The following is a 21,180-nucleotide window of genomic DNA, read 5'->3' on the forward strand; positions in this document are numbered from 1 at the left end:
TCAATAGAAGATATATAATTCCAGTCATGGAGCAGGATGAAGAGCAGTTTAATTAGCAGGCCCATGTCTGCCGAGAGGAGGGATGAGGGAGGGATGGAGGAGGAGGGGCAGTAGGTCCAGACGCTGTCCAAACCACAATCTCACACCCAGCAGGTTTTCATCTCCAGGCAGGAACAATGGGGAGCACACTGTAGCATGCTGGTTGGCTGCCTGGCCGGCTTGCTGGGGGGTGAGTGCTTACCGCACACACCACACACACACACACGCGCCAGATGGAGAGCTAACCATAACACATCACTCTGCCTTCTCAGCCTCCCTGGAGCATAAAAGCTACACGTCAACGCTATCCAGAGACAAAAGTGCTTATAATCCAATGGGTGTGTGTTGTGTCTGGGCTCCGTCCTATAGATGCTGTGTGTGTAGCCTCCCTGGTATCCAGACGGCAGATCGATGCTCTTCCTCAGAGCTTGTACCTAAAGCCTGAGAGGACTGCACTGTGGATAGGGGAGGGCCGCACTGAAAGCCTGGCCTGGAGTATGGGGCAGTAGACCTGGAGCTCAATGTGTGTATCCATTCTACAGAGAGGGAGGGGTGATGTACAGATAAGGAGAGAGACAGAGAAAGAGGGATGGAGAAAAAGAGATGTACCATGCAGTATGTGCCTCAGACAGATGTCTGACAGTGAACTAGTAGAAGCTTTTTCAAAAGGAACAGTCTAAATAATACGGGTGAAGACAGACAGTTTCAAACAATGTCATGGTTGAGGTGTCAGAAGTCTATTCTAACCCCTTTCAAACCTGAAATAACAGTGTATCAAATATTTTTCATTCCTATTGTAGTCCATATTCCCTATTTCCACTGCAAATGTATGCAAGTCATACATGAATAAAATGTGTCACCTCAAAAGCCAATTAATATTAATATTGTCTAAATTAGAATTGGGGAGAACTTTTAAGGCAATGGGATATGGTTAGGGTTGCCAAGGCAGGATGTATTACAGGAGACTGTCTAAGTTTCCTAGTAAACTACCAGATTTWATGTAATTTATAAAAATACATCTAGCGGCCCTTTAGGGTATTTTAGATKATCAGATTGTCCGTAACTATCTCTGGCCCTCTCTCTGGCCTTATCATATGTAAAATATATGAAATAATTAACTAAGATGACAAAAAAAGTTGAATGACAAAGCTGTAAAACATTTTCCTAAATATAAACCATCAATTTAGTGAATAACATTGGCGTTTAATAACGGTTTCGTCATGAAATATCCTTAAAAACATTTACACACTTTTACACACTTTTTTATTTTACTATGTCAATATGTATTTGCTGTCAATGTTTTGGCGTCAAACTGGTGCCAGTTGTGAAAAAAGTCAATAGTTGGACGAGTTGCAGAGGAAATTGAAAACAATGTCATTGTTGATTACATGCTTTTTTCATTAATTTGGCTATTTTCTCTTGAATCATATGGTCTATACATTAGAAACTCATAGACAAAATGGACACAGATATAAAGAATGAATACTATATATGAATGAATACATTTTTAATAAGTTATTCAAGTATAAATGACCAACATTACGATAGATTGCCATAGRTTTTCTGTTAATCACCAAAATGACTGAAGATTCCGGTCACTTTGGTAAATTACCAGTAGCTTTGCAACCCTAGACATGTTGCATTACACCATGTGTGTAACTAAAGCATACAGAGAGAGCAATCAGCTGTGGATTAAGAAACACACATACTGTAGGCACTGGAGTGTGTCTGATTATGAACTAATGTACAGTAAGACAGCTGGCGCAAAGTAAAGAACATTCAAATCAAATCACATTTTATTTGTCACATGCTTCGTAGGCAACAGGTGTGAAATGCTTACTTATGGGTCCAACAAAGGGTCCAACAATGCAGAGTTAAAGATAAGATAAAGATAAGGTAAAATAACATTTTAAAAAATGAAATAATGACACGAGGAATACATACACAGTGAATAACAAATATAAATAACAAGTAAGAATAACATGGCTATATACAGGGAGTAGAAAATAACATGGCTATATACAGGGAGTAGAAAATAACATGGCTATATACAGGGAGTAGAAAATAACATGGCTATATACAGGGAGTAGAAAATAACATGGCTATATACAGGCAGTAGAAAATAACATGACTATATATAGGGAGTAGAAAATAACATGGCTATATGATTTGATGTGCAGGGGTACGAGGAAATTGAGGTAGGTATGTACCTGTACGCAGGTAGTCCGGGTAGCCATTTGATTAGCTATTTTGCAGTCTTGTTTAGAAGTCTTAAGGCTTGGGGATAGAAGCTGTTCAGGGTCCTGTTGGTAGCTATTGCCGTACGGTAGCAGAGAGAACAGCCTGTAGCTTGGTTGGCTGGAGTCTTTGACAGTTTTTTGGGCCTTCCTCTGACACCGCCTGGTATAGAGGTCCTGGATGGCAGGGAGCTCGGCCCCAGTGATGTACTGGGTCATACACACCTACCCTCTGTAGTGCCTTGCAGTCGGATGCCGAGCAGTTGCCATACCAAGCGGTGATGCAGCCAGTCAAGATGCTCTCGATGGTGCAGCTGTAGAACTTTTTGAGGATGAGGGTCCATGCCAAATCTTTTCAGCCTCCGGAGGGGGAAGAGGCATTGTCGTGCCGTCTTCACGACTGTGGTGGTGTGTTTGGACCATGATAGATCCTTAGTGATGTGGATACCGAGGAACTTGAAGCTCTYGACCTGYTCCACTACAGCCCCGTCGATGTAAATTGGGGCGTGCTCGGCCCTCTGTTTCCTGTAGTACACGATCAGCTCCTTGGTCTTACTGACACTGAGGGAGAKGTTGTTGTCCTGGCAACACACTGCTAAGTCTCTGACCTCCCCCTGCAGGCTGTCTCATTGCCGTCAGTGATCAGACCTACCACCACCAGGCCTACCACCGTTGTGTCGTCGGCAAACTTTRTGAGTGAACAGGGCCTGAGGGGCCCTGTGTTGAGGGTCAGCATGGAGGATGTGTTGTTGCTTACCCTCACCACCTGGGGTCGGCCCGTCAGGAAGTCCAGGATCCAGTTGCAAAGTGAGGTGTTTAGTCCCAGGGTCCTTAGCTTAGTGATGAGCTTCGAGGACACTATGGTGTTGCACGCTGAGCTGTAGTCAATGAACAGCATTTTCACGTAGGTATTCATTTTGTCTAGGTGGGAAAGGGCAGGGTGGAGGGCAATGGAGTGTGTGTGCGTATGTGTGTGCCACATGTACAGTAATATTCCCAACATAACTCACAACCCTCACAAACATCGGCATTACATTACTTTTTCCTCTTTGCCCCCTCCCTCACCCTCTCTTTTACATTTCTCTGCCTCTCCTCCTCCTCTTCATCTTTTTCCTTTTCCCTCCCTCTCCCTCCGTGTATCATTCTTCCTCTCCCTCTCTCGTTATCTCTCTCCCTCTCGTTATCTCTCTCCCTCTCTCGTTATCCCTCTCTCGTTATCTTTCTCCCTCTCTGATTTGGTATCAGTGGGTGGGTTGCCACTCTCTCTGACAGGGACTGCACTGACGTCAATGACATTCTTCTCATGCCTAGTGCGACATCAGACACCAGTGCACGAGAGACTACTCTGCTGCACAGATGGCAGGCTGCTGCCAAACCCTGGACCGGAGAGGATAGGAACACTGGAGCTGGACTGGGACTGGAAGTGGGAGAAGGGTAATGCTGTACATACCGCCAGCAGGGACATGTTGCTGTTCTAAACTAATGTATGTTGTCATTGCTTTGGAAATCATAATTATCATAACCATCATCATCATCATCATTGTGTTTTGGTTTGATTCCATTTTATTTGATGTCCAATCTTCAAGATATAAAACTAGAAGGAAACTCTTCGAGAGATACACCTCGCGGCAGGTAGCCTAGTGGTTAGCGACGGTCCTAGTAACTGAAAGGTTGTCAGTTTGAATCCCAGTCGACAAGGTGAAACATCTGTTTATGTGCCCTTGAGCAAGGCACTTAACCCTCCCAGGGTTGCCATTGATAATGGCAGATCAAGGCCGTGACCCCAGTTGGGATATGCAAAAAAATTCTATTATTATTACATGGCAATACTTTGTCCCTTATACCATGTTGTTCTTCTATAACTACTATGATAACAACAATGCAATTATCCAGGATGCAGTCTGTCCCTATTAAGTGAAGCACATCAGATCAGAATGAATAAAGTGACAACAGCTTTTTCTCCCTCACCACCTAGTCTGGATCACAGCAGGTTGCTTACTACTAGACCAGCACTATTGTCTCTCAGAGCTCTGAGTTCATAAACCTACATCACTCCTCATTGGTCTATTCTGCTCATCAGTCTATTCTTAGCCCGCTCTAAAATTAGCCATCTTCAAACACCAACCAATCGATGGAGAGATGTCTGATAAACTAAGTGATAGAGATGGAAGGGATGGGGACAAATKTGGAAGAGACCAGCCTAAATGTCATGTGGGACTCATGGCAGGGCTCGTCTAATGCCCCACTGGCCTCTCTATGTCCCATTTAGACTGTTATAAATCACCTCCTCATTGTCTGTCTCAACAGGATGGCACTGCCTGGCCAGCATAGACCTCTGCATGAATTACAAGTAGTCAGTACACAAACAATCAAGCTGATGAATCAAGCTCTCTTTTATAGCCCATAATGGATGCACTCTGATCAGTTCTAAATATAGTGCAATGTCATCAATTCATCATACACTGTGTTCTACTCATTAGGTTTTGAATGTCATGTCACCTTTCACTTGAGCATACTGTATTTGGGTTTGGTATTTCACACATGCATATTGTTTTAACAGGGTTAGCTTGGATTCTAGCTTGGATATGTGTTTGTGAGAGAGGAGGATAGAAAGGAAAAGGGCATGAATAGGAGATCTACAATACCCTGAGTGTGAGAAGAGCAGACTATGAGACAGAGTATGGGACCTACTATCAGAGTATGGGACCTACTATCAGAGTATAGAACCTACTGACAGAGTATGGGACCTACATCAGAGTATAGAACCTACTGACAGAGTATGGGACCTACTATCAGAGTATAGAACCTACTGACAGAGTATGGGACCTATTACAGGGCCTACTATCAGAATATGGGACCTACTACAGGACCTACTATCAGCGTATGGGACCTACTAACAGAGTATAGAACCTACTGACAGAGTATGGGACCTACTATCAGAGTATAGAACCTACTGACAGAGTATGGGACCTATTACAGGGTCTACTATCAGAATATGGGACCTACTACAGGACCTACTATCAGAATATGGACCTACTACAGGACCTCCCATCAGAGTATGGGACTACTAATCAGAATATGGACCTACTACAGGACCTACTATCAGAGTATGGACCTACTAACAGAGTATGGGATACTGGCAGAGTATGGGACCTACTAACAGAGTAGGGGAGCAATTGGCAGAGTATGGGACCAACTACAGGACCTACAATCAAAGTATGGGACCTACTATCAGAATATGGGACCTACTAACAGAGTACGGGACCTACTAACAGAGAATGGGATCTATTGGCAGAGTATGGGGCCTACTAACAGAGTATATAACCTACTGACAGAGTATGGACCTACTACAGGACCTACTATCAGAGTATGGGACCTATACAGGACCTACTATCAGAGTATGGGACCTACTAACAGAGTATAGAACCTACTGACAGAGTATGGGACCTACTATCAGAGTATAGAACCTACTGACAGAGTAAGGGACCTATTACAGGGTCTACTATCAGAATATGGGACCTACTACAGGACCTACTATCAGAATATGGGACCTACTACAGGACCTACCATCAGAGTATGGGACCTACTTCAGAATATGGGACCTACTACAGGACCTACTATCAGAGTATGGGACCTACTAACAGAGTATGGGACATACTGGCAGAGTATGGACCTACTAACAGAGAGGGGAGCAATTGGCAGAGTATGGGACCAACTACAGGACCTACAATCAAAGTATGGACCTACTATCAGAATATGGGACCTACTAACAGAGTACGGGACCTACTAACAGAGAATGGGATCTATTGGCAGAGTATGGGACCTACTGGAGAGTATGGGACCTACTACAGGGCCTACTATCACAGTATGGGCTTACTACCAGAGAATGGGACCTGCTATCAGAATATGGGACCTACTAAAGAGTACGGGACCTACTAACAGAGTATGGGATCTATTGCAGAGTATGGGACCTACTAACAGAGTATGGGACCTACTGAAAGTGTATGGGACCTACTACAGGGCCTACTATCAGAGTATGGGACCTACTAACAGAGTATGGGACCTAACTACAGAGTATGGGATCTATGGGCATAGTATGGGACCTACTGGCAAAGTACGGACGCTACTAACAGAGTATGGGATCTATTGGCAGAGTATGGGACCTACTAACAGAGTATGGGACCTACTGAAAGAGTATGGACCTACTACAGGGCCTACTATCAGAGTATGGGACCTACTAACAGAGTATGGGACCTACTAACAGAGTATTGGACTTACTATCAGAGGATGGGACCTACTACAGGACCAACTATCAGAGTATGGGACTACTAACAGAGTATGAGAACTACTACAAGACCTACTATGGGAGTATAGGACCTACTACAGGACCTACAATGAGAGTATGGGACCTACTACAGGACCTAATATGAGAGTGTGGGACGTACTACAGGACCTACCATGAGAGTATGGGACCTACTACAGGACTTAATATGAGAGTATGGGACCTACTACAGGACCTACTAACAGAGTATGGGACCTACTACCAGAGTATGGTTCTTACCACAGGACCTACTACCAGAGTATGGGTCCTACTACCAGAGTATGGGTCCTACTTCCAGAGTATGGGACCTACTACATGACCTACTAACAGAGTATGGGTCCTACTACCAGAATATGGTTCCTACTACAGGACCTACCATCAGAGTATGGTTCCTACTACAGAACCTATTAACAGAGTATGGGACCTACTACCAGAGTATGGGACCTACATCGAGTATGGGTCCTACTACCAGAGTATGAGTCCTACACCAGAGTATGGTTCCTAGTAAGGACTTTAACAGAGTATGGGACCTACTACCAGAGTATGGGACCTACCATCAGAGTATGGGTCCTACTACCAGAGTATGGGTCCTACTACCAGAGTATGGTTCCTACTATCAGAGTATGGTTCCTACTACAGGATCTACTAACAGAGTATGGGACCTACTACCAGAGTATGGGTCCTACTACCAGAGTATGGTCCTACTACAGGACCTACTAACAGAGTATGGGACCTACTACCAGAGTATGGGTCTTACTACCAGAGTATGGTTCCTACTCAGAGTTGGTCCTACTACCAGAGTATGGGTCCTACTACCAGAGTATGGTTCCTACTACAGGACCTACTAACAGAGTATGGGTACTACCAGAGTATGGGTCCTACTACCAAAGTATGGGTCCTACTACCAGATATGGTTCCTAGTACAGGACCTACTAACAGAGTATGGGACCTACTACCAGAGTATGGTCCTACTACAGGACCAACTAACAGAATATGGGACCTACTACAACGGTTGGCTGCTCACCCTGCCAAACTGCCAGCCTTACGTAGTGCTAGAGGGAAGGAGAGGTGCTTCAAGAACAGATCTCTTCTGGTCCACTGGGCTTCTATCCCTGTTGCCTCTTCCTAACAAAAACATCTGAGAAGAAGCCCTATGCTGAAGAAAAAGTGCACGACTATCCTCTCCTCTTTGACAAGGCCGCCCACAATCTGTATCTTACAGATTTCATACAGTACAATATGAAAGCTAATTTGATATTGTCAACTGTTCTGTTGGTTGGCTCTGGGTTATTAAGTACATTGCTTGTGAATTCCCGGTCCCTTTCATGGTGTGTTAGTTAGACACACTGATTTAGATGTCATTCCACTTACCTCCTATCACTGTATACCCAGGTCACTGCTACATGGGTAGTGAAAGGTGAGGGGTCACACTGTCCTGCTAAGCACAGCCAAGACGTACAGCAGCGACATGATGCTAGCAGGATCCCATAGGGCTGTGTGGAATGTAGCGACATGATGCTAGCAGGATCCCATAGGGCTGTGTGGAATGTAGGGGCAGGCTATGAGCTATCAGTCAGGGATGGAGCATGGCGCCTGACAGCACTTGGGCACAGAAGCTTTACACACAAGGCTGAGTGACAGACAGACAGACAGACAGACAGACAGACAGACAGACAGACAGACAGACAGACAGACAGACAGACAGACAGACAGACAGACAGACAGACAGACAGACACGAGACAGACAGACAGACAGACAGACCACAAGTCAAACAGTCCTGCTGTTCGTACTGTACCAGGGTTGCTAACCACTGTCCTGCAGCTTATATGGTTTTTGGTTCCCATTGTGCTATACTGTAGCTAGAGGCGTATCTCTTCTAAACATGGATGGTTTTTATCCAGTGTCGTATTGTTTGGCTCCCACTAAAGGATGTCTGTATCATCATCCTCGTCTCTGACAGTTCCATCCCCATCTGTCATATCAGAATGCCATGACACCATCATCAAGGCCTCTTGCCTTTTCCACAGCTGATAGAATGGACAATATTGCTGTAGAACGGTAGAGCATTTATTTTCTCTCCCTCCTTTCAATTGTATCAACATATTCATACAGTACACACACACACACACACACACAACCACACACACACACACACACACACACACACACACACACACACACACACACACACACACACACACACACACACACACACACAACACACACACACAACACACACACACACACACCACACTCACACACTAACATACACAGAGACCACACTTAAAGACTATCAGCGTACCTGTGAAGGTGGTCTTGGTGATGGGTGGTGGATTACACATGGGTGATCTCCTGGTGTGGGGAGAAACAAAACACACATTGATACATCTCCTCCCAAAACAACACTACTGCACAACCTCCCATCTCTCCCCTATCGAACTCCTCCTATCTATCTTCCCCCTCTCTTTATCCCCCTCTTTGTCTCACTAACAGAGGTCAATATACTGCACCGTTCCCTGTTCAGCTGAATCAGTCCTCATTCATCACAGATCTCACGTTGAACAGGAGCAATATGGCAGGGGGGCACCTTTACTGAGTGTTGTTGTAGTCCCAGTCAAGAACAGTAGGGGGAGAACTACAGCAAAGGAGTGACATTCACGTCTTCTCCACCACATTGTGTAAAATGCAGCAGCAGCAAGTGCCTGGCTGTATAGCGCGCAGACCAAAGAGAGATGGTATGGGGAATACTGAAGCCATTTTTAACAAAACACCATAGCAGGAGACTTCATTTGGAGATATCATCATATAAATACATATATAGTCCCAAAAAAGAAAAACAACACTAATATTTGGCAATAAATTGGTTATTTGGGTGCCTTGCTCTAGACTACTACACAGCAGTAAATACAGATTCATTGAGTATACAGTGTATGCTTCTGAGGACTTACTTGTTGGACGCTCTGTCTTGTGAACAATTGCTTAATGCAGCAAAATGATTCCGTACAGTTCTTAGACTGGCCAGAACCTGAAGGAGATCAGGACAGATTAACATTAAAACCCTCAAAATAATCTCACACGTTTGAACAGTGATTGAACAATGGGCCTGTGTCTATTGCACAATATCATGATAACATACTCTACTGTGGTTTCCCCAAGGAATTAGGCAGCAAAACAACACAATACAACTTGTTTAGCATGTGCGCGCCATTGCTCACCTGTGCAAATGGTGTTACAATCATATCGTCGCCATGACTGCAAAAAGAGAACAAGATAAAGAGAGGTTACATTTTATTTTTTGACACACCTGGACACACTTTTATACACAGATCTAAACATGACCTTCAAATTTCCACCCGCTCGGTGACAAAGAGGAAATGACTCCAGCCATGTTATGGCAGTACGTGTAGCATGGATATATGGCACGTCTACTAGGCTATATTATGGATATATCTATAAACATATCTGCTTCTTCATTGACTCTATGCACTTTCACTTTTTACCACGAGCCAGGAACGTGCCAATAGAGTGGACCCTCGGTTCTCTGAAAAACCTGCCAATGACTCGCATGGCAGCTCCTAAATTCTGACACTGGTCACAACGACCGCAAGAAAACTCTTTCCTCCTCTCCTTCTAAATGACTGTCTCCCTGGGTTCCTGTGGGTGTAAAACAGTGTGCAATCCCCCCAACCCCTCCTCACTTTATCCCCCAATCACCACCCACTTCCTGTGCTGCCACAAGTCTGTGGGCACAAAGTAAGGGGGTGGCATCATGCCCTGTCATCCTAGGAGACTAGGGTGGWATGTGCCACAAACACTGCCCTCTGAACTTAGAGAAAGAGGGAGGGCGGGAATGGGAGGAAGAAATAGACATGAAGAAAAATCACCTGCTCCAAGGTTATCACATCCTATCACTGACATTTCATTAGCAGCAGTAGTAGTTATGGTCATAGAAGTAAACTGGTAAACTATTACAGAGGCAATCTCAATCCTCTATTTCTCCATAACATTCTTCTATATCGTACCTTTTCAGTAAAGGGGAAAATACTTTTATAGAGCTTGAAAAACAGGACAAGTGAAAGAGAGAGAGGGAGGGTGATAGAGAGATGTTTCACATGCCAATAAAGCCCCTTAAATTAAATTGAACTGAGAGAGAGCGTGAGAGAGAGAGAACGAGTGGSGAGGGAGGGAGAGAGAGAGAGATTAGGCTAGAGGTTGCATTCCAGCTTCCCTCTCCTCCTGACTTCCCTCCCCCCAGCCCCTAACACTGGTTTGTGTTAGCTAGTACCCAGCAGGATTTATTTATTTTTTATCTGCAGACAGAACTGTTTACATAGAGGCACCAAAGAAATTTCAATAAGATTCTGTCAGTAAATTATTTCCTTAGAGACATCTATGTTTGTTTCCCTAGAAAAGCAAGTCATTTAGTCCAATATACTGTGTTTGGGATTCATGTCAGTGTTAGATAGCAAAGACATCGGTTTCTAATTTTACAGTACATCAATGATAAGCCCCAGAGTAACAGTTGGCCCTCAGATTAACATTTGGCCCTCAGAGTAACAGTTGGCCCTCAGAGTAACAGTTGGCCCCCAGGGTAGCAGTTGGCCCCCAGAGTAACAGTTGGCCCCCAGAGTAACAGTTGGCCCCCAGAGTAACAGCTGGCCTCCAGAGTAACAGTTGGCCCCAGGGTAAACATTGGCCTCCAGAGTAACAGTTGGCCCCCAGGGTAACAGTTGGCCCCCATAGTAACAGCTGGCCCCCAGAGTAACAGCTGGCCTCGAGAGTAACAGTTGGCCCCCAGGGTAGCAGTTGGCCCCAGAGTAACAGTTGGCCTCCAGGGTAACAGTTGGCCTCCAGGGTAACAGTTGGCCCTCCAGAGTAACAGTTGGCCCCCAGAGTAACAGCTGGCCTCCAGAGTAACACTTGGCCCCAAGGTAGCAGTTGGCCCCCAGAGTAACAGTTGGCCTCCAGGGTAACAGTTGGCCTCCAGAGTAACAGTTGGCCCTCCAGAGTAAAGTTGGCCCCCAGGGTAGCAGTTGGCCCCAGAGAAACAGTTGGCCCCCAGAGTAAACAGTTGGCCCTCAGAGTAACAGTTGGCCCCCAGGGTAGCAGTTGGCCCCCAGAGTAACAGTTGGCCTCCAGAGTACAGTTGGCCCCAGAGTAACAGCTGGCCCCCAGAGTAACAGCTGGCCTCCAGAGTAAAGGGGTGCCGTACTACTATGGCTGACCCTGTAAAACAACACACTTCACTGCACCTATCCGGTGTACTGTATGTGACAAGAAAAAAAACGAAATACCATAAAAAAAAATACTAAACAAACATCTAACACTGCATTGCAAATGGGTTAGCTGGTAGCCTTGTGGTTAAGAGTGTTCAAAATAAAAAATAAATAAAAAAATCTTTTTTTTTGTTGTCACATACACATGGTTAGCAGATGTTAATGCGAGTGTAGCGAAATGCTTGTGCTTCTAGTTCCGACAATGCAGTAATAACCAACAAATAATCTAACCTAACAATTCCTACAAACTACTACCTATACACACACGTGTAAAGGGATAAAGAATATGTACATAAAGATATATGAATGAGTGATGGTACAGAACGGCATAGGCAAGATGCAGTAGATGGTATAGAGTACAGTAATACATATGAGATGAGTAATGTAGGGTATATAAACATAAAGTGCATAGTTTAAAGTGGCTAATGATACATGTATTACATAAAGATGGCAAGATAGAGTAGATGAATATGGAGTACAGTATATACATATACATATGAGGTGAGTAATGTTGGGTATGTAAACATTATATTTAAGTGGCATTGTTTAAGTGGCTAGTGATACATTTTTACATAATTTCCATCAATTCCCATTATTAAAGTGGCTGGAGTTGAGTCAGTATGTTGGCAGCGGCCACTAAATGTTAGTGGTGGCTGTTTAACAGTCTGATGGCCTTGAGATAGAAGCTGTTTTTCAGTCTCTCGGTCCCTGCTTTATGCACCTGTACTGACCTCGCCTTCTGGATGATAGCGGGGTGAACAGGCAGTGGCTCGGGTGGTTGTTGTCCTTGATGATCTTTATGGCCTTCCTGTGACATCGGGTGGTGTAGGTGTCCTGGAGGGCAGGTAGTTTGCCCCCGTTGATGCGTTGTGCAGACCTCACTACCCTCTGGAGAGCCTTACGGTTGTGGGCGGAGCAGTTGCCGTATCAGGCGGTGATACAGCCCGACAGGATGCTCTCGATTGTGCATCTGTAGAAGTTTGTGAGTGCTGTTTTGGTGACGAGCCAAATTTCTTCAGCCTCCTGAGGTTGCTGCGCCTTCTTCACAACGCTGTCTGTGTGGGTGGACCAATTCAGTTTGTCCGTGATGTGTACACCGAGGAACTTAAAACTTTCCACCTTCTCCACTACTGTCCCGTCGATGTGGATAGGGGGTGCTCCCTCTGCTGTTTCCTGAAGTCCACAATCATCTCCTTTGTTTTGTTGACGTTGAGTGTGAGGTTATTTTCCTGACACCACACTCCGAGGGCCCTCACCTCCTCCCTGTAGGCCGTCTCGTCGTTGTTGGTAATCAAGCCTACACATGTAGTGTCGTCCGCAAACTTGATGATTGAGTTGGAGGCGTGCATGGCCACGCAGTCGTGGGTGAACAGGGAGTACAGGAGAGGGCTCCGAACGCACCCTTGTGGGGCCCCAGTGTTAGGATCAGCGGGTGGAGATGTTGTTACCTACCCTCACCACCTGGGGGCGGCCGTCAGGAAGTCCAGGACCCAGTTGCACAGGGCGGGTCGAGACCCAGGGTCTCGAGCTTGATGACGATTTTGGAGGGTACTATGGTGTTAAATGCTGAGCTGTAGTCGATGAACAGCATTCTCACATAGGTATTCCTCTTGTCCAGAGGGTTAGGGCAGTGTGCAGTGTGGTTGCGATTGCGTTGTCTGTGGACCTATTGGGTCGGTAAGCAAATTGGAGTGGGTCTAGGGTGTCAGGTAGGTGGAGGTGATATGGTCCTTGACTAGTCTCTCAAAGCACTTCATGATGACGGAAGTGAGTGCTACGGGGCGGTAGTCGTTTAGCTCAGTTACCTTAGCTTTCTTGGGAACAGGAACAATGGTGGCCTCTTGAAGAATGTGGGAACAGCAGACTGGGATAAGGATTGATTGAATATGTCCTTAAACACACCAGCCAGCTGGTCTGCGCATGCTCTGAGGACGCGGCTGGGAATGCCGTCTGGGCCTGCAGCCTTGCGAGGGTTAACACGTTTAAATGTTTTAACTTACCTCGGCTGCAGTGAAGGAGAGCCCGCAGGTTTTGGTAGCGGGCCGTGTCAGTGGCACTGTATTGTCCTCAAAGCGAGCAAAAAAGTGATTTAGTCTGTCTGTGAGCAAGACATCCTGGTCCGCGACGGGGCTGGTTTTCTTTTTGTAATCCGTGATTGACTGTGTTGGGCCACTAACCGAAAGGTTGCTGGTTTGAATCCCTGCGCTGACTAGGTGAAAAATATGTTGATGTGCCCTTGAGCAAGGCACTTAACTACAATTGCTCCTGTAAGTTGGTCTGGATGTGTCAACTGGAAAAAGTAAAGGGACTCAGTATGAACATCATGTAACATAGAGCCTGGCGAGGAGCTGGCTTGTGAACTTGTGATCAATACCATTTAGAGAGGCAGGGTGATTTTAGTGTGGTATTCTAATAGGTGGGTTAGACTAAGGCAGGGTCATTCAGCCACTATCATAGGGTGTGTCCAGAATGGCAGCCTATTCCCAACATACTGCACTACTTTTGACAAGAGCCCTACGTGGGTAAACAAAAGTAGTGCACTACATGGGGAATAGGGTACCATTTGGGACGCAAMACTAGTGACAGGGAGAGACAGGAGGGATATGGCTACCGCCTTACTACAGACTGAATGGAGATACACTGTCTTCAGTCAATACATAATTTCCTGTTTGAGCGTAACTGGATAGTCATGGTAAGTGGCAGATGGTTGATGGTTACACAGCTCTATACTAATACACTTCAATGGTAACTCATCTCTGTGTCTGTGTCTGTGTCTCTCTCTGTGTCTCTCTCTGTGTCTCTGTCTCTGTGTCTCTGTCATCTCTGTCTCTGTCATCTCTGTCTCTGTGTTTACTGTTCAAGTTACATGTGTGTCCGTTACTAAAGCTAGAAGAGAGGCAGAAATTAAACTGAAGCACATTGGAAACCTTAGATGTGTGTGTATTGATTTGGTCACCTTGGGGATAACGAGTAAGTTGGTGACCCAATGGCAATCTATAGTTGTAGTAAGTGAAGGAATTTAAGACAATACATACCTAAAAATAGAGCCTTCAAATGTGATCACCAAACTAACTGAAGAATGCAAGGCCTTTACGTTCTCAAGGTTCACACTCAGGGTACTACAGCTAGCTGTCCTACAAGTGTAAGATTTGCTTTCCCCTACTGCTGAGGGAAACAGGCTTACAATAGAGACGTGACACCTCAATCAAACAGTGGCCTGGGGAGGGACAACAAGCACACTGACAGACAGCTATCAAGTTAAATAACCTCTATGAAAACAATCCATCTCTTCAGTGAGAGAAATAGTAATGCATGTGTAGAAAGATAATGTGTGTGTGTGGATGGGGGGCGGCAATAGGTGAGCTATGATCGACTGAAATAGAACAAGAGAGAGAGTGTGAGACTGAGTGTGAACAGAGAGGCAGCTGGAGAAAGGAACACTCACATGTCACTGGCGATGGAGGAGTTTCTGGACATGGACTTCGGTGACAGGTCATAGTCCGAGTCGGAGCGGTAGAGGAAGGACTCTCTCCGCTGACTGTGGACAAAGTTGCCCTGCAGTATGAGCCCAGACCCCGGGCTGGCCATGGGGTCCAGTGGGCTGCGCCCCGACGAGGTGCCGTTGTCCACATCGAAACTGTCACACAACAACCAGAGAGAGAGAAGAAACATTAGACATAATCATTAGCCAGTGTGGCTGCTTGAAACACTGGATGTCTGTTTGGCTTTTTGTTAATTTGTACTTTAAAGAACACTGGGCAGGTTGTTTAGGATTCTAAACATTCTCTCAAATATCCAAAAGCCTTTATGTGGCAACTGTATCTCAGGCCAGTACTGCAGCTGTATTGGTGAGTAACACAGCTCTGATAAAGACAATGACTCATTGGGTCACCGCCACCACCTGGGACAATGACGTAATCTCCATGTGATGTCACCGCTCCTTAGTGTCCCCCCAGATGATCCTCACCCCAAGGATTACACCTGTCACCCAGGGTTACCTGACCTGTTACCTGTGTAACTAGACCTAATCCTCCAGTGGAAGTGATTCCCCTCCGTGTAGCACCAGACACATCATCCTCATCGTAATCACCACTGTCAGCTATGTGATGAGAAAAGCTGTGGCGATAACGTGTGTGCCTCCGTGCATGCGTGCTTGTGTGTGTGGTGAAGGGAACAGTGTGAGCTGAGTGGACTGGGTCAGCTGATGCTGTGCTCATCACTGTGTATATTGATGACATGTTGTTGTGGCTATGGATGGGTACAGCACATTATGCACTCTGTCTGCTCTGAACAGCATATTCCCTCTATCACCTGGATGAAAAGYGTCTCCCTGGAACTTTAGAATGAAATCCAATGGCAGATTCTGGCCTTTGATTCAACATTCCTATTTATTGAAATACATTACATCAAAAATGGCCACTGATTCAATCTGTGTTTAACTGTAGGATTCCCTAATAGAACCATGTGATTCCATAAAGATTTAACATGACATGAGATTCAGCAACAAAAAAGGACTGTAATCAAGTCACATATTCAAATATAGCACTGATGGCGATTCCACTGTGGTGTATCATTTAAGTCTTTTCTCCCATCTTCCTGCTCCTTTCATAATACCAGGGTCATTCAGACACACAGGCATTCACAATTGCAAAGTATAGTAGAGTGGAGGCTGCTGAGGGGAGGACAGCTCATAATAATGTCTGGAGCTGTGTAAATGGACTGGGGTCAAACTGGTGTCAGTTGTGAAGGAAGACTATAGTTGGAAGAGTTGCAGAGTTAATTGAAAATAATGGCAATGTTGATTAGATGCTTTTAATAAGGCTATTTTCTCTTGCACCATGAGGTCTCTGCTCTAGAAACTCATGGACAATATGGACACAGATATAAAAAATGTATACACTTTAAAAAAGTTATTAAAGTATAAATTACCAAAACTTCCATAGATTGCGACAGATTACAGATGATTCCGGTAATTTTGGTATATTACCGGTAGCTTTGCAACCATACCCCTAGGTCATATCACTGCACCAGGCCAGGGTTCAGCCTGAAACACACCCACACACACCCACACACACCCACACACACCCACACATTACACACACATTATAGATGCCACTCCACCTAACACTGCAATCCACAGCCAGAATACCAGCATGTCTATCTCTCGCACACAGAATGATATTCTGGCGTTACCATTTGCTGTCACACAGGACATACCAAGACTTAACCAATGAGGCTCATTGCAGGTCAAAACTTTGCATTCTTAGAAGTGCTTACTCAATCCAGCACCTGGGAAGCATTTTAGGATGTGCTCCGCTAAAGAACACAGGACATTCCATAAATGTTTTCATGGGTAATCATGTGGCTATAAGTCTGTGATGTCCTCAGCCCAGTGTCCACCCAGAGGACAGAGCAGGAAGGGCCCGAGAAGCTGAGAGGCAGGGTCTAGGAGGCAGAGGCCTTAAAGGAAAACTCCACCCAAAAACTATCTTTTGGTATTAGTTTCATTCGTCCATTGTTGATATAGTCCAAATGTTTTGCATGTCAGCAATCACGTTCTCAAGATATATAACATTCAAAATACAGAAATACAGCCGGTACGATGCACGGCGGACAGGGTGGCCCATTCATTTTCAATGAAGCGTAGGGGGGGGGGGGGGGGGGGCGAAATTCAAGTTTCAGTTTCAAGTTTTAACGTCACATGCAAGTACAGTGAAATGCCTTTCTTGCAAGCTCTAAACTCAACAATGCAGTAATCAATAACATTGTATGAACGTAGTCTGCGTGGTGAAACGTCAGCAGTACGTCCAACAGCCGGACCAGCTAACTTTCCCACTCTAGCTAGCTGACATTATCAGTTTACAGAGTCACGTTTAACAATAAAAATCATTGTTTTCTCATCTATTTTTGTATTAATCATTATTATTGTTATTTCATTTTTATAAGATGTTTAAAAAATATTTGATAAACAATACAAAACATGCACATACAAATACAAACATTACTACATCACCCCTACCCAGACCCACTAGACCCCCACTCTTATCTCCGGCGCCCGCATCACTTTCTGTCACATGTTCTCAAACGGTACTGTTTTGTTTCTCTCCGTCGCCCACACGCTTTCAATTTTTAGATAATAAAGCATTTTCCATTGCGTGGACGATGGAGGATTGGCTGATTTCCAGTTTTTGAGTATACGCTTTTTTTAAAGATAATTGATGAGAAGAGTATTGTCCAACCCGTCAGTTATCTCACTACACCCTCATATGACATGTCTTGAAATATACAGACAGACGAATTGAAAGTAAATTTACATTGCAATACCTCTGACATACATAACTTTGGATTTTGTAACATTCCCAGAAGGCATGAATTATTGGGTCATTAGTAGTTTTACACTTCAGACATGACTCTGCCGTTGTGCTATAGAATTTTTAAATCTTGTATAATAAATTTAATACATTAATTTATACCGGAATAAGCGTACATTTCGTTAACTGTAATCTAATGGAATAATCATTTATGTTGCATGTAAATACGTTTTTATGCATGCTTATGGTGTTATAGAGATTCACTTTTTGCACGTTGATAATGTTTGTTTATTTTGTTGTTATGAAGGCACTAGCTGCTTTGACTAAAGGGACAAGTGGTGTATTCGGCGGGGTACTCTGCGATATTCCGGTTGGTGTCTGCAAAGCGTGTCAGAGGCAGAGARACAGGGCCTAGGAAGCAAAGGACAGAGAGGCAGAGAGGCAGATACTGTAGGCCTTGGAGCAGGGGTGTCAAACTCCTTCCATGGAGGGCAGAGTGTTTTTGGTTTCTCCTTTCAATTTGTATCCAATTAAGACCTAGACAACGAGGTGAGAGGAGTTCAAAACTAGTTAGTGACCCTAATTCATCAGAGAGGCTGAGAGACAGGGCCTGGGAGGCAGAGCCTGAGAGGCAGGGCCTGGGAGACAGAGGGGATGAGAGGCAGGGCCTACGGGACAAAGAGACAGAGAGGCAAGGCCTGGGAGGCAGAACCTGGGAGGCTGAGAGGCAGGGCCTGGGAGACAGAGAGGCTGAGAGGCAGGGCCTACGGGACAGAGAGCCAGAGAGGCAAGGCCTGGGAGGCAGAACCTGGGAGGCTGAGAGGCAGGGCCTGGGAGACAGAGAGGCTGAGAGGCAGGGCCTGGGAGAGAGAGCGGCTGAGAGGCATAGCTAGGGCTGTTGTGGTGACAATATTACTGCCACACCGGCAGTCACTAKTCACGAAGGCAGTCAAATGCCATGTGACCGTTTAGTCATGGAAATTAGGCTTCTCCAAGCTCTGATGGTGCTGATGGTCATTAATAGCCTACCAAACTTGCTAACTGCCTGGTACTCATCACTCTATTGTCCCTCGAATCACACTGACATCTATGCAAATATTACAGATAGAAGGAGCTTAGTTACCAGTATCTTTGTTAATATGGCTTGTTCTAAAAAAAGAAAAGTTGACTCTGAAAATCATATATTCATTCGAGGACGGGTGGACGGAACAGTATTTATTCATTCTCTCTGCAACTAGCACAAAACCAATGTGTCTGATATGCAGTGAGTTCTCGTGAAAAGTGCCAATGTTGAGCTCTCGTGAAAAGTGCCAATGTTAAGTTCCATTATGACACCAGGCATAGTAAATTCGATCAGAAGTATCCCCTGAACACGGAGGTGAGAACAAACAAAATTAACCAACTCAAATCCCAATATGAGAGTTCCATCAAAGTCCTTGTCAATTCACTGACAGCCCAACAACGTGCAATGGCGTGTTCAATGAGGATAGCTTGGGATTTGGGAAAACACCCAAAAACATTTTCAGACGCTGAGATGGTAAAATAATGCATGTGTGAAGTTGCTGAMACCTTGCTTGAAGGTGAACTAAAAGATGAGCTCATGGAAAAGATCAAACAGGTCCCACTGTCAGGTCCCACTGTCAGGTCCCACTGTCAGGTTCCACTGTCAGGTCCCACTGTCAGGTCCCACTGTCAGGTCCCACTGTCAGGTCCCACTGCCAGGTCCCACTGTCAGGTTCCACAGCAATGAGGAGAACTAAAATATTAGCTGAAGATTTAACTTCACAACTTGATGAGGCCATTCAGAATGCACCATGCATTTCATTAGTTGTGGATGAATCAACAGAAAACACTGATAACGCAAAGCTTCTGGTGGTTGTCAGATTATATAACAAAACAAAGAAAGGATTCAGTGAGAAGCTGTTAGTTTTAACAAATCTAGAAGCACACACATGGGGAGAGGATATACATGAGGCCAGCAAAGGGATGCTGACAGACAGGGGATAGATCTGAAGTCAGAGGTCTCCATCACCACAGATGGAGCTCCAGCCATGACAGGAAGAGGGAAGGGAAGTGTTGCACATTTAAAAGAGGACCACCCTGACCTAACATCATATCACTGCATCATCCATCAATCTGTCCTGTGTGCCAGTTTGGGAAAATAGTATTCTGAGGTCATGACAACGATGATGAAACTGATCAACTTTTTGAGAGCAACATCATCCCTACAACACCGCCTGCCACGAGGCATTCTGACAGAGGCCAATGACAGCTGTGATGACTTACTACTGCACAACCATGTCAGACGGCTCAGCAAAGGCAGGGTTTTGGAACGCTTTTGGGCCATTCAGGAGGTCATCAAAGCTTTCTTATCACAGCAAAAGGGTCACAAGGCAACTTGGTTTTCAGAGTTTTTGGAAGATGAGGAGAAGATGAAAACAATTGCATTTTTGACAGACATTACATCACACCTTAATAAACGGAATGTTAAGCTACAGGGACGGGACAACACAGTGTGTGATATGATAACAGCAGTCCAGGCTTTCCAGAAGAAATTGGAGCTTTTCAAGAATGATCTCCAGGGAGAACTTGTCCACTTCCCCAATCTTTTGGTGCAAACGCAGGGAGACAAAGATGTTCCCAACCATGTTGATTTCATCCAGAATCTTATGGATAACTTCAAGGCTCGCTTTTGTTGGAAGAGAACTGTTGCTTATCATCCAGAACCCCTTCTTGGTCACAAATGTGACAAGGTTGTCAGAAGAAGCAAAACAGATCTTCAGATGGGTAGATGTTACATCACTGCAAATGGAGTTGATTAAGCTGCAAGAAAATGTGTCTTTGAAGGAGCTGGCTGGTGATTGTGACCTTGTCACTTTCTGGGGAAAGATGGTGCCTGCAGCTGATGTCCCTTTTCTCAGGAGACTGGCACCATTAATGCAGGGCAAGGCCCACAGTGACTTATACATGAATATTGCATGGCCCACAGTGACTT

General features: G+C 45.0%; 1 protein-coding gene across 1 annotated transcript in view; it reads right to left on the reverse strand.

Annotated features, from left to right (window-relative positions):
* Positions 1-21,180, reverse strand: part of LOC111974185 (3',5'-cyclic-AMP phosphodiesterase 4D-like) — a 77,978-nt gene that overhangs the window by 16,567 nt on the left and 40,231 nt on the right. Inside the window, 4 exon segments of the mRNA XM_024001822.3 lie at positions 8,901-8,950; positions 9,547-9,623; positions 9,814-9,850; positions 15,320-15,511. Of these exon segments, the coding sequence (XP_023857590.1) occupies positions 8,901-8,950; positions 9,547-9,623; positions 9,814-9,850; positions 15,320-15,511 (356 nt within the window).

Source organism: Salvelinus sp. IW2-2015, linkage group LG15 (assembly GCF_002910315.2).
Source record: "Salvelinus sp. IW2-2015 linkage group LG15, ASM291031v2, whole genome shotgun sequence".
NCBI lineage: Eukaryota > Metazoa > Chordata > Actinopteri > Salmoniformes > Salmonidae > Salvelinus > Salvelinus sp. IW2-2015.